Source organism: Lathamus discolor, chromosome 1 (assembly GCF_037157495.1).
Source record: "Lathamus discolor isolate bLatDis1 chromosome 1, bLatDis1.hap1, whole genome shotgun sequence".
Classification (NCBI taxonomy): Eukaryota; Metazoa; Chordata; class Aves; order Psittaciformes; family Psittacidae; genus Lathamus; species Lathamus discolor.
In genome coordinates this window covers 165,799,114-165,812,985 of record NC_088884.1, presented here as the reverse complement: position 1 = coordinate 165,812,985, position 13,872 = coordinate 165,799,114, and the positions used below count along the sequence as shown (strand labels likewise).

At 69.5% G+C, this 13,872-nt stretch overlaps 1 protein-coding gene across 1 annotated transcript; it reads left to right on the top strand.

Annotated features, from left to right (window-relative positions):
- Window positions 1–10,193: 10,193 nt before the first annotated feature.
- On the top strand, window positions 10,194–13,577 carry LBX2 (ladybird homeobox 2). Its single transcript, XM_065663304.1, has 2 exons — window positions 10,194–10,512; window positions 13,186–13,577. Exons 1-2 carry the CDS (start codon window positions 10,194–10,196, stop codon window positions 13,575–13,577), a joined length of 711 nt encoding a protein of 236 aa, XP_065519376.1.
- The last annotated feature ends 295 nt before the right edge of the window (window positions 13,578–13,872 follow it).

Genomic DNA, 13,872 nt, shown 5'->3' with positions numbered 1-13,872 from the left:
GCGCCGCGCTGGCACCGCCGGCCCTGGGCTGGGGGGGACATGAGCTTCCCCCCCCCGCTGCTCAGCGCGTCCCCAGTGAGCCCCTAATTGCGGGCAGCACCGCACCAGCTGGGCCGCGGCACCGGGAGCCGACGATGTGGGGGTTCCCCCCCCCCGGCCCCTCGGTGCGGGGCCGGTCCCGCTTCCGGAGCCGGTGCCGGTGGATGCGCCGTGGAGCCGGGGTCGGGAGACACCGTCGGGGGGGAAGCACCTCGGGGTCCCCCAGCCCCGGCTGCAGGGGCTGTGCCCCTCCGGGTCCCCCCGCCTGGGGACACACGAGCCAAGGCACCCCCCCAGCCCGGCCCCGCAGCGGGGCTGACCCCGGGACCCCCGCGCCGGTGCCGCCGGTGGCGGATCCGGTTACCGCAGCTGTCGGCCATCCCTCACCGCGCCCGGAGCCCCGCGAAGCCGCGTGCGGAAACCCGGGGTCAGCGGCACCGTGCGTCCTGCGGCGGGGGTCCCGGGGCGGGGGGGAGCAGGGGACGCTGTGACCCCCCCCCCCCAGCCCCAGGAGCACCCCACGGCCGGGGGGGTTCCCCCATGCTGGGTCCCACCAGGCAGCCCTGGGTGCGGGACCCATCGGCACCCAGCGCACCCCGTGTGCCCCCAGCGCCCACCGCAGCCCCTGGGACTGCGGAGTGGGAGTGCGGGCTGGGGCTCCCAGGCTGCTGGGCAGACGGGGGAAAGGAGGGAGGGAGGAACGGAGAGGGAGATGGAGGGAGGCAGGGAGGATGGCAGGATGCGGGGGTCACAAGGGGGCTGTCCCCCCCATGTCTTTCAGCAGCGGCTCTGGCAGCCGGTTCCAGACGGCGGAGCAGGAAGCGGGAGCAGGGCCGGGAGCCCCCCGCACCCCCCCGATCCCTGCGCCCCGTCACTTATCAGCGCCGGCCCCTAATTCAAACCAACTGCGGGGCTGACGTTGGCAAATGAGCCCCCGACGGGGCGGGCTCGGGGGGGCCGGGGGCAGCCCCCGGGTGCGGGGGAGCTGGAGGACATGGGGGGTTCAGAGGGGAGCCGGGGGCGCGGAGGGGGCCCTGGCAGCCGTGGGCAGCGGGTTCACAGGGGAAGCCCGGGGGGCAGGAGGAGCGCAGGGAGAGCAGGATGCTCTTGGGGGTGCAGGATGCTCTTGGGGAATTCAGGATGCTCTTGGGGGTGCAGGATGCTCTTGGGGGTTCAGGATGCTCTTGGGGAATTCAGGATGCTCTTGGGGGTGCAGGATGCTCTTGGGGGTGCAGGATGCTCTTGGGGAATTCAGGATGCTCTTGGGGGTGCAGGATGCTCTCGGGGGGTGCAGCATGGTCTCAGAGGGTGCACGATGAGCACAGGGGTACAGGATGCTCTTGGGGGTGCCGCATCCCCCAGTCCCGGTTCCCGGTGCAGGCTGAGGCTGTGGCAGTGCAGGGGGCACGGGGCACGGGGCACGGCGCTGGCCCTGGCCTTGCCACGGGCGAACGGGGCCGCAGGACGGTTCTGAGCCCCCCCCCGGCTGCTTCGTCTCCGCCACGCTCCGGTGGCACCGACTCCCGCCTGCTCCTGACAGAGACAAATGAGAGGCCGGCGTCTGCCCCCCCTTCACAGCCCATTGCCGGGGTGACGGGGCAGCGCCGGGGCTCGGGGGGGTCCCGCTGTGGGGTCCCCGCTGTGGGGTCCCCGCTGCCCGGCACCACCGCGTCATGGAGCGGCACTGCGGGAGCTGCCACTGCCATGGGGCAGGGCCGGAGGGGCCTCCCCCGCCGCAGGCGCCCCGGGGCGCCCACCGGGCTCAAGCCTCCGCTTGAGGGGTCCTGCGGGAAGGAGCCGTCGCATCGCGGCGGGGACATCGGCCCGTGCGGAGCGCGCCGGGACGCGGCTAACGGGAGAATCCCGACCCGGTTTCGTTCCCGTCTCCGCTGCCGGTCTCCAAGGGCCGCCGGCGCCTGGCGAGCCCCGGCACCCACCGGGCCCCGCGCCGCCGGCACCGGCTTCCTGCCGCCTTCCCGCGGATGCGGGCACCGGCGCTGGCACCGGCGGGATCGGGGCACCCTTCCTGCGGATGGCTCCGGTCCCGCGGGACGGGGCAGTGGAGCCTGGGAAAGCCGCGCCGGACGCAGCGAGCGCAGTGACCCCGCAGCCCGCAGCGCTCCCCGCGCCAGGGACGGGGCCGCGGAGAGCAGGGAGCGGCCAGGCTGGCGGCGGAGCAGCCCCGGCCCCCGGCCCTGCCCGCGGGACGGGTGCGCGGGGTTTCGGTGCCCTGGGAGCGGGCCGGGACGGCTCCCGCCCGCCCTCCCGGTTTATCTTGGCCGCCGGCGTTTCCTCCGCCCTTTGTCTGCGCGGCTGCGGCCGCCCGCGTCCCCCCCCGGGCCTTCCTGCGTGTGCCCGGCACCGGGAATGCTCCACCGGGAGACCGCCCCCGCTGTGCGCGACACCCGGCACCGCGGCTGGGACCGCGCCGGAGGGGGATGGACCCCGGCTGTGGGCATAGGATGTGCATGGGGTGTGTGCATGGGATGTGCATGGGATGTGCATGGGGTGTGTGCATGGGGTGTGCATGGGATGTGCATGGGGTGTGTGCATGGGGTGTGTGCATGGGATGTGTGCATGGGGTGTGTGCATGGGATGTGCATGGGGTGTGCATGGGATGTGTGCATGGGATGTGTGCATGGGATGTGCATGGGATGTGCGCATGGGGTGTGTGCATGGGATGTGTGCATGGGATGTGCATGGGATGTGCGCATGGGATGTCCATGGGATGTGCATGAGATGTGCATAGGATGTGTGCATGGGATGTGCGCATGGGATGTCCATGGGATGTGCATGGAGGGTGTGCATGGGATGTGTGTATGGGATGTGTGCATGGGATGTGTGCATGGGATGTGCATGGGATGTGCGCATGGGATGTGTGCATGGGATGTGTGCATGGGATGTGCATGGGATGTGCATGGGATGTGTGCATGGGATGTGCATGGGATGTGCATGGGATGTGCGCATGGGATGTGTGCATGGGATGTGTGCATGGGATGTGCATGGGATGTGTGCATGGGATGTGCATGGGATGTGCATGGGATGTGTGCATGGGATGTGCATGGGATGTGCATGGGATGTGCATAGGATGTGTGCATGGGATATGTGCATGGGATGTGTGCATGGAATGTGCATGGGATGTGCATGGGATGTGTGCATGGGATATGTGCATGGGATGTGCATGGGATGTGTGCATGGGATGTGCATGGGATGTGTGCATGGGATGTGTGCATGGGATGTGTGCATGGGATGTGCATGGGATGTACGCATGGGAAGTGCATGAGATGTGCATGAGATGTGCATAGGATATGTGCATAGGATATGTGCATGGGATGTGTGTATGGGATGTGTGTACATGGGATGTGTGCGTAGGATGTGTGCATGGGATGTGTGCATGGGATGTGCGCATGGGATGTGCATGAGATGTGCATAGGATGTGTGCATGGGATGTGTGCATGGGATGTGTGCATGGGATGTGCATGGGATGTGCACATGGAATGCACATGTGGGGTGCACGGGTCGCAAGAGTCGGGTGCTCTCAGAGCATCCACCATGGGGTGGGTTCCGTAGGTTCAGTGCTGTGGGGTGGGTTCCGTGGAGCGGGTTCCACGGGGTGGGTGCCGTGGGGTGGGTGCTCCAGCCCCCCTATTGTTGCTGCCTTTGAAGTCGGGCCATTTCCTGCCCCGGTTTTATGGCTCGACCCGTCTGCGCCGCCGCTTCCCGGCCATAAATCACCGGCGCTGGAGGCGGCGGCGCCCGCGGCCACGGTGAGGGGCAGCGGCCGGACCATCACCAGGGACCTGCCGGGTCAGAAGGATCCCGGGGCCGGTCCCTGGATCGGTGCTGGACCTCGCAGGGTCCTGCCCGGTCCCCAGCGGGTTTCCGCTGCTCTCCCGCCGCCGCGGGCTCCGCACATCGGTCACCTTCGCTATTCCGAGCGTTTCCTGGGGTTTATTGTCTTCCCCTCCTTGTCCCACCTTCCTCGCAGGAAGCGCTCGCTCCCGGCAGGACGAGCTCCCGGCCCACGCTCCTCCGCGCCACCGGCGTCCCCGCTCCCAGCCGGTGCTTCCACCGGCAGCACCCACCCGGTGGGACAGAGCAGCGGGACCACGCCGGACTCCTCCAGCCCTGCCAGGGCATCACCGGGCTCAACCCCAGCACGGGGGTCCCTGCTGCACCGCGCACCCCCGGGGCTGACCCTTCAGCGGCCGTGAGGACACTGATGCCATTCCCGTTGTACCGGCGTCAATGCCATTCCCATTGTGCCAGTGCCGATGCCATTCCCATTGTACCGGAGTCAATGCCATTCCCATTGTGCCAGTGCCGATGCCATTCCCATTGTACCGATGTCAATGCCATTCCCATTGTACCGGAGTCAATGCCATTCCCATTGTGCCAGTGCCGATGCCATTCCCATTGTACCGGCGCCAGTGCCAGAATCAGGGTGTGCGGGGACCCGATTGCACCCGCAGCCAGGGATGGGAGCCGGCGTGTCCCTGGAGCCCCATTCCCAGTGGGAAGGGCTATGGATGCTCCTCTGCCCGTCCCTCCGTCACTAACTCAATGGGAACGTTATTGAAACACCGCGTCCCCGTCTGGCGGCTCATAGCTCATGAGGCCCGGGCACACCAGCGTCGGACCCGCGGCACCGTGCCCGGGCCACCGGTATGCAGCCGGGTCCCGAGATCTGGCGGTGCAGCGACAGGAGGCGGGGGGGCTCGTGGGAGAACCGTGGGGTGGCTCCGTCCCCGTCCCATCCCATCCCCATCCCTATTCCATCCCCATCCCATCCCTATCTCATCCTATCCCCATTCCCATCCTCATCCCATCCCCATCCCCACTTCATGTGCTGGTGCCTGTGCCACGGGGATCTCACCCGTCCCCATCCATCATCCCATTCCCGTGCCGGGCTGGCCGCTGTCCCGCATCCCGCCGGATCCCTGCACCCCGCGGGGCCCCGGGCGGCGAATTCCAAAGGGCACCCGGGAAGATTAATCGTGGGGCCGCGGCCGGTAACCGGATCGCTGCGGGAGCTGGAATGCGGCTGTGCCGCGCTGACCCCGCCGTGCCTGCCCCAGCCCCGCTGCACCGGGGTTACCCCCACCGCTGCGGCCACCGCCCAGCCCCTGCCCCGCAGGGGGGACCCCAGTGCCCAAACCCGCCCCATTCCCAGCTCCCCAGACCCATGGGCACAGGTCCAGAATGCACGGGCAGGAGGGATCCCAGCGTCCCCGTGGTGGGAGCGATGCCGTCACAGGGTCTCTGTTTCCATGTGGGTGCCATCGCTCTCACCAGCAACCCAGGGGCTCCATCTCCCTCCACACAGCCCCATTTCTGGGGGGCAGAGACCCCCCTGAGCAGCACCATGGGACAGGGACAGGCTGGGGGACACCAAGCAGTGCTGGGGCTGGGTGAGGGTGGCCAGGAGGGTCCCCACCACCATGCCGTGCCATGCTGTGCCATGCTGTGCTATGCTGTGCCATGTTGCCCCATACCGTGCCTTGGGGTCTGTGGCACGGGTCTGGTGTTACGGTGGTGGCTGCAGGGTGGGATCAGGCGCTACCATGGGGTCTCCTCTCTCTGTTTCCGAGGTCCCCTGGGCGCGGTGCTGGAGCGCGGCCGGGTGGGGAGGATGCGGCACAGACCGGGGCTAAGAATAGAGCCGGGCTGGGCCGGGAGGAGGAGGAAGGATGGGGCTTCCTCTGCGGCGGCGCTCTTCCTCCCACCGCACGGCCACCGCCATGCCCGGACGGCCCCGGGCACCGTACCCACATGCATAGAGTGATGGCGATGCACACGCTGGCACAGGGTGCCCAGAGAAGCTGTGGCTGCCCCATCCCTGGCAGTGCTCAAGGCCAGGTTGGACACAGGGGCTTGGAGCAAGCTGCTCCAGTGGAAGGGGTCCCCATCACACTGAGCCCCACGGAACGGGGACACTACGGGTGCCACCGTCTGTCCCCCCATGTGACAGCTCCCGGCGTGCCCCGTCCCCCCCGTCCCCGCCGCCACGTTTCGTTGCACGTTTCTTTTTAATTAACCCCGGGGCGGAGCGGGGTTAATGGCAGCGCTGACCCCCGCCAGCATCGATCCGCACTGCAGCGCCAGCAGCGACGGACGCGTCCCCCCTCTCTGGTGGCATGAGGGGGGTGTCCCCCCCCCAGGCTGTCACTGCGCCCAATGGACCCCGAGTCCCATCCTCTGCAGCCCGATAAGCGCCAGGATGGAGCCCCCCGGCCCAGTGCAGCCCCACAGGCCGGGAAGAGCGGCGGCCCGGCAGGGGCTGGGGAGCACGCGAGGGCCTTGGGGCACCAGGATGGCTCTGGTGCACCGGGGTGGCTGTGGGACACTTGGCAGCTGTGGGACACACATGGGCCGTGGGGCTCTGGGAGGCCCATGGGGCACCAGAGTGGCTGTGGGTCAATGGAATGGCCATGGGGCACTGGGGGGCTGTGGGGCATCGCGATGTCTGTGGGGCGCACATGGGGCATCCCCACAAGGTGTCGTGGAAGACCCATCCCGACCTCTCGGTGTCCAGCCCCGGGCTCCAGCCCTGTTGAGCTCGCATGAATGCCCCGCAGCGCCGCGCCCGCGCCCCACGGCCATGGGGCGATGGGGGGACGCGGGCTGAGGTCCATGGACAGGCCCCCCGGGTGCACCCAGTGACAGCGGGAGGGGGCTCGGGCAGCACCCTCCGGCCACCCCGTCCCGGTTGTCTCCGACGCGGGGCTGGGAACGGCGCCGGTGCCCGGGGAGCTCCCGGCAGCGGGCACCGGGCCCGGGCAACGGCTCTCCCCGGGGGCGGAGCGGGGCTCCCACGGCCCCGACCCGCTGCCACCGCCGAGCCCCCCCCCAGCCACCACAGCCGCGGGCACCCGACAGCACCGGGAGGGCCCCGTCTCAGGAGCAGGGTCCGGGGTGCCCTGGGCCGGGACCGTGCTGGGGTCAGGGCCCGGTGACGGCCCCGCGGGGGGGCCGCGGCGTTTGCTCCAGCCGCAGGCTTTGAAATGCAACCACCCCCCCCCCCCCCCCGGGCCATTTGGCGAGAGTTTGGCCCCTGCCCATCTGGAGGCCTTGGGCCGGGGGCCTGGTCCTGGGGGGCGGCAGATGGGGCCGGGGCCGATGGGACCTCCTGAGCCCCCCAGCGCTGCCCCAGTGCAGCACGGACACGGGGGGCACGTGTGAGGTGCGTGCGTGCCCGCACACGCCTGTGGGTGCTCCATGAGCCCCCCCGGGCACGGCTGAACATGGCTGTGCCCCCACACGCGTGGCCGGGGTGGCTGCCGGGGGGGTTGTGCACACGAGTGGGACCCCACCTGCACACGTGTGTGGGAGACGTGTGCCAGGCCCCGTGTGCAGTGAGGCCCCAGTGCTACGGGTCCCTGTCCCCATCCCATCCCCATCCAATCCCATCCCCATCCCTGTCCCCATCCCATCTTCATCTCCATCCCACCCCCACCCCATCTCCATCTCCATTCCCTCCCCATCCCCATCTCCATCTCCATTCCATCCCCATCCCCATCCCATCTCCATCCCCATCTCCATCCCATCTCCATCTCCATCCCATCCTCATTCTCATCTCCATCCCCATCTCCATTCCACCCGCATCCCCATCCCTATCCTCATCCCGTCCCACCCCTCCACGGCACAGGCGCTGTGTTACTGAATTGATGCTTTGCCGGCAGCCCCGGGGGGATCCCGGCATCCCGCGGCTCCCAGCACATTAATCCCGCTCCCCGGGTAGGTGTAATCCCGTTAGTCCCGGTTCCACCCGCGGCCCCGGCACCGTGAGCAGGGTCAGGATTTATCGCCTATAATTGGCCGGGTCCCGTCCCCGGTGACGCGGCGGCTCCCGGTGCTCGCCTCGGCTCCGCCGCCTCCATCCCGCACCAGCCACCCCCTTATTAAAGGAAAATTCATTTGCCAGCAATTTCCATGTGCAAACTGCGGCTCCGGGAGCGTCCCTAATCGAGTTACCGGCATCGCCTCGCCTGGAGCCTGGAGCCCTTACATTATGGATGAGGGATGAGGGGCTGAAGCGCGGCGCCGGAACCGAGAGTGTCACCGGGCTCCGGGACACCCCCATCGCGGTATCACGGCACCAGCACCGGTACCGGCACCGGCTGCGGTGGGCGGCCCCCGAGCATCAACGCTGGGCTCCCGTGAGCGGGAGCATCCAGTGCTGGGAGCTGTGGGTGCCACTGGAGCAGGGATGGGTGCCCGGGGGGGGGGTATGAAGGGGCTGCGGAGCAGGCGCGGGTGCACCCGCCCTCGTGCGCGTACACACCGGGACACACGGGCACAGAGCCTCGCACCCTCACTTGTGAACGCGCACCCGTCACACGTGCACAGCCCCGCCGTGCATGTGCGCACCCCTCGTGCACACGCACCCCCTCACGCGTGCCCACGCGTCCCCACGTTCACCCAAAGCCGCTCACACCCGTGCGCTGGGCGCTCGGGGTGCGGGGCCTGGCTCCATGGGTTCAGCCCCGGTGCAGCCGCCGGCCCCGGCCCGGGTACAGAGCTCTGGGAGCGGGATCACGGTGCCCCGGTGCCGCACCAGCAGCGGTGCCCATCTGCGTGCCCTCCGGCCGCGGGCGCCCGGCCAGCACCGGGCTCTGCCCCGCAGGAAGCTCCGCTGTTCCTGCAGGAATCCAGAGCGCTCGGGCTGGTTTCCACCCGCGTCCTGGTGTGGGGTGAAAAGCCTTTTCCCATCCTGTGTTCCCGTCAGCTGGAGCTGACGCTTCCCCCGCCTGGCAGAGAGCCGGGAGCAGGCCTGAGGGCAGGGTGATGGGCACGGTGATGGGCAGGAAGTGAGGGCAGGGTACGGGCAGGGTGATGGGGGAGTGGCAGTGGCCATGGGGCAGGGTGATGAGCAGGGGGATTGGGGGCCAGGACCGGGGGGATGCATCTCCTCTGCAGCCCCAGGACGTGCCCCATTCCCGGTCAAGCAGCGGGAGATGGCGGCGCATCCCGGCCCTCCGGTGAGGACAAAAGCCGCATGCGATGCAGTGGCGCAGCCGCCGCAGGCCGGGAGCAGCCTGCAACCCTTCTCCCAAATCGGATCCCAAGCTGCCGGAGTCCCCCTTCCCACCCCCCCACCCCCCTTCCCAACCCACCTCCTCCTCGTCCCGGCTTCTTTTTAATTGCTCCGGCTGCTGGGAAATTTCAAGCTTGAATTTGTCTGAACTCACATTCCCCGCCCCGGGGATCGCGTTTTGCTTTGTCAGCAAGATGAGAAGACCCCAAACCCCTCCTGGGGGTCCCCCTGCACCTGCTCCCCCCCAACCCAGCGCCATCCCCCCCCCTTGCACGCAGGTTCATTTGCTCTCATTAACCGCATTGACCCCTGTGTCCCATTGGCAGGCCTGGAGCATCCCAGCAGCAGACCCTTCGGGAGAACTGGGCGGGATGGGGAAAGTGGGACTCGGAATCGCTGCCTTCGGGGGGCGATTCGCCATCTCCCGATCCCCATCCCGCTGGAAAACACGACCCCGGTGTCGTCTCACCTCCGTGTGCGGCCATCCCAAGCCTTTTTATGAGCACTCGGGATCCCGGAGCTATTTGTACCGGGAATTTGGGGGCAGTAGGGAATTGGGGAGGGGGGGGGGGATTTATGGCCCGGCCACGCTCTGAAACCCAAAACCCACCCTAAGCGGCTTTAATCACTCCCAGACGCGGCGGCCCCTGCGCTTTTATGGGGCATTTTAGAGCAGGGGAGCTAATAAATTTAGTGCTGACGGTAAAAGCCCCGCTGAGGGTTTAATTTGGGGGGGGCAAAACGCACCCAAGCCCCCCCGTTTGGGTGGGAAATGGCTGTAGAAGGGGGAGGCGCGGCATCCCGGGAGCGGTGCCCCCCCGATCTCATCCCCCGTCCGTGGCTCCTCCTCCTCCCGGTGCCCAATTTGCCGCCCCGGCCCCGGCTCTTTAAGGCTGCGGGACCGGGAGTGGTGGTGGGCGGGGGGGTGCGGAGCTGCTCCCGGTACCGGGGGTTGGAGGGGAGCGGGGGATAAGCGGAGCGGCTCCCGGTAACGGGAGACCGAGCCTTCCCCGCCGCCGTTACCGGGCCCCTGCCGAAGGGGCGGGCTGCGGCCGCTGCGGGACGGCGGCGGCGGGATGAGGCGGGCGCGGTGCTGAGCCGGGAGAGGGGACGCGCCATGACCTCGGCGCGGGAGGCAGCCGGTTCCCCCCCCGGTTGCCGGCGGAGCGCCCTGGACCAGCTCCCGCCGCCCGCCAGCTCCAACAAGCCGCTGACCCCCTTCGGCATCGAGGACATCCTGGGGCGACCCCGCGGCGGGAGCCCCCCCGGCACCGGCTCCGGCCCCGGCACCGCCGCTACCCCCGCCCGGCTCCCGGAGAAGGCTGCGGGGCCCCGCGGCGGCGGCGTCGCCCCGTCCTCGCCGCTCTGCGCGCTGGAGGAACTCGCCAGCAAAACCTTCCAGGGGCTGGAGCTGGGCCTGCTGCAGGCGGCGGAAGGTACCGGGACCGGGGGCGATCGGGGCTGCTGGGGAGGGGGGGGGGGGGCGGGACGCGGGGACCGGGCAGGTGCCGGGGAACCGGGGTCCTCCTCGCCCTCAGCCAGGGAAGTTTCGTCCGCCGAGAGACCCCGGGACGGGGCCGGTGCTCGCCCTCAGCCCGCCCGGGGCACCTCGCGGCCGAGGGCCCGGTTCGGGAGCGCGGAGTCGCGCATGGACCGGCGGGACCCGGCCCGGCCACTTTACCGGGGGCCGCGGGCACTGGCGCGGCTCCGGGAGCGGCAACGGGCGGCGGATCGGTCCCGCGGCGGCGGTCGGGCTTCACCGGGGAAAGCTGCGGCCTCCGGCCCCGCCGAGCCGTGACCGTGACCGTGACCGAGCGCAGGAGCAGAGCTGCGGACCGGGCCCGTTCTCAGAGAAAACCCCGTTACCGGCGCCGGCGGCGACTTCCCAGACCCCCGGCGGGCTCCGGGGTTTCTCCGTCCGAAGACACCCGTTACCGAGGGGCCGGCTGCCGCTCCCCGCGCACGGACGTTGATCGCGGGCGGCTCCGCACCGTCGGCGGCTCCCCTGGGGCACCGGGTACGGCAAGACCCGGAGGGAAAGAATCGGCCCCACCGGGCGAACGGGAGAACGGCGCAGGGATCCCGCTGCAAACCCTCCCTCGAGCGGACAAACGGACACCGGCAGGAGGAGCGCAGCCCCACCGATAACGAAAGCCCCCTCACCGGGAGGGACAGACGGACACGGACAGGCCCGGCGGGGCTCCCGCCGTTAACGAAAACACACCCGGCCCGGGACGGGCGGACACGGGCGGATCGAGCCGGGCTCCCGTTATTAACGGAAGTGAGGTTCCGCGGCGGGACCGACGGGCACGGACAGAGCCGCCTCCGGGAATGAACGAAAATGAAATTCCCCTCCGCGGCCGGGCTGCGGGAGTTACCGGTCCGGCCCCAGCGGGCGGACGCCCGGCCACGGGCAGAGCGGGGTCCCGAGATTAACGAAAACCAAACCAGCGTTAACCCGCCGGACCGGCGGACACGGGCCAGCGGCCGGTAATGAACGCAAACAAACGGCGTAGCACGGACGGAAAACCGGAGAGAAACGAGACCTCGGAATAAGGTAAAAATCTCGTTACCGAACGAACGCGAGGACAGGGCCGGGCAGCGGGGCCTCGGTAATGAACGAAAACCGCCGTTATCGGACGGACAGAAGGACATGGCCGCGGGGAACGAAATAAAAGCCGTTACCGGCCTGACAGACGAACAGAAACGGGCAGCGCCGGGCTCCGGGAGCGGAGGTAAATCCCCGTTATCGCCTGGACAGAGGGACACGGCAGGGCCGAGCGCGGCCCCGAACGGAGCCTTCCCCGGCGCCGCTAACGGCGGAGTGAGCCGGGACCAACGGGAGGACGGAGAGAAAGCTCGAGGTTCCCGTCGTTCCGGTGCCCCCGTTACCCGCGGGCAGAGCGGGATGAACGGAAAAAAGTCCAATACCTTCTCGCAGCGACGAACGAAACCGGGAGCGATCAGAGCTCGCACAAAACCCCATCACCCCGGCGGACCCCCGGGCACAGCCGAGACATCCCGGGCCTCCGGTGGCGGCCGGACCCACCGACAGGTCACGGGTAGAGCGGCCCCGGGCCCTGCCACGGCGGAGGGAGCTGCAGCCGGTAAGGGGGAAAGCGGAGACCCGCCCGCGCCTCGGGAGCCACGTTACCGGGCTGCGGATCGCCCCGCCGGCACCAGGGAGGCTATAACGGGCCGGCACCGGCACGGCGACAGGCACCGGGGCCCTGCCGCCGGTGTGGAACCGGCACCGACGCTGCTGATGGACAACGGATCCGCGTCTCACCGAAGATTTCTCCTCTGCTCCACCGGCAGCAGAGCGCCCGGGTCGGGGCCTCGGGGCTGCGGCTCGGCTGTGTCGGGAGCGGCGGCCGAAAACCACCGGCCCCGGGGCTTCTGCAGACCGCCGAACGGGCGGATCCGTGCTGACGACTCCGCTCCCGGTCTCGGCTCTTCCCGGTTGCCGGTTCCGGCCCCGCAGCCCGGGCTCTCTGACCGATCCTGTGCCGGGGTCGGGGCGAGCCGCGGCGGCGAGGAACCGGGCTGGGGCCCCGGGAACGCCGGCGGGACACGGAGCGGCGGCGGCTCCGGCAGGACCGGAGCTGCTGCGGGACGGGACGAACGGTCCTCGGCTCCCGGCTCCGGGATCGGTTTGTTTTGAACGGCGGAGCTGGTGCCGGCTTGACCCTGTTTTACCGGGTTCAGCGCTTCACAGCAGGGACGAGATCGGCGCTGTGACTACCGTACCGTGCCGCGCCGTACTGCGCTGGTGCCGTCCCGGTGCCGACGCCGTTGCCTATGCCGGTACCGTTACCGGTGCCGTACCGTAGCGTGCTGTGCCTGTGCCGCGCCAGGGCCAGTGCGGGTGCTTGTACCGGTACGGTTGCCGGTGGCGGGCCGTGCCGTACTGTACCGTGCCGGTGCCACGCTGTGCCGTGCCGTACGGCGTCGGTACTGTGCCGTTCCCGGGCTGGTCCTGCGTGCCCGCTGCCGTGCCGCTCCCGCTGCCATACCCGTTCCCGTTCTATTCCGCGCCCGCTGAACCCGAAGCTCGGGAGCCGTTCCCGTTCCCCTTCCCGTTCCGTACCGTGCCGCTGTCCCCGCAGGTCGGGAGCCTTTGGCCGTTCCGGGGTCTCGCCCTCCCTGCAAGAAGCGTCGCAAGTCGCGGACGGCGTTCACGGCGCAGCAGCTGCGGGAGCTGGAGCAGCGGTTCCTGCGGCAGAAGTACCTGTCCCCGGTGGACCGGGACCGGCTGGCGGCGCGGCTGGCGCTCAGCACGGCCCAGGTCATCACCTGGTTCCAGAACCGCCGCGCCAAGCTCAAGCGGGACCTGGAGGAGCTGCGGGCGGACGTGGCCTCGCTGCAGGCGCTGCCCCCCGCCGCCCTCCGGCACCTCGCCGCCATCCCGGACCCGCCGCTGCCCCCCGCCGCGCCGGGCACCGGCCCCGCGCCGCCGCCCGCGGAGCTCTCGGAGGAGGAGATCGACGTGGGGGACTGAAGCGGCACCGGGGGTGTCACAGACACCCCGCGGGGGGCACACGCACACACCGGGGGGGGGGTCCCGGGCCGGCACCGAGACTGAGCGAGCCCCCGGTCCCGGCGGGACTTGGTGCAATTTTGGGTCCGTTTTTCATTTGCTTCCATTTAATTCTCTTTTTAATTTGATTTTCTGACGTCTCTGTCCCGGGGGGCAGCGGTGGGAGGGGGGTTCGGGGGGGGGGGGGGGCACGGCCCCCGTATAAACAATCGGAATAAAGGCCGCACGGTATTAAGGAGCGCGGAGGGGCTCGGGC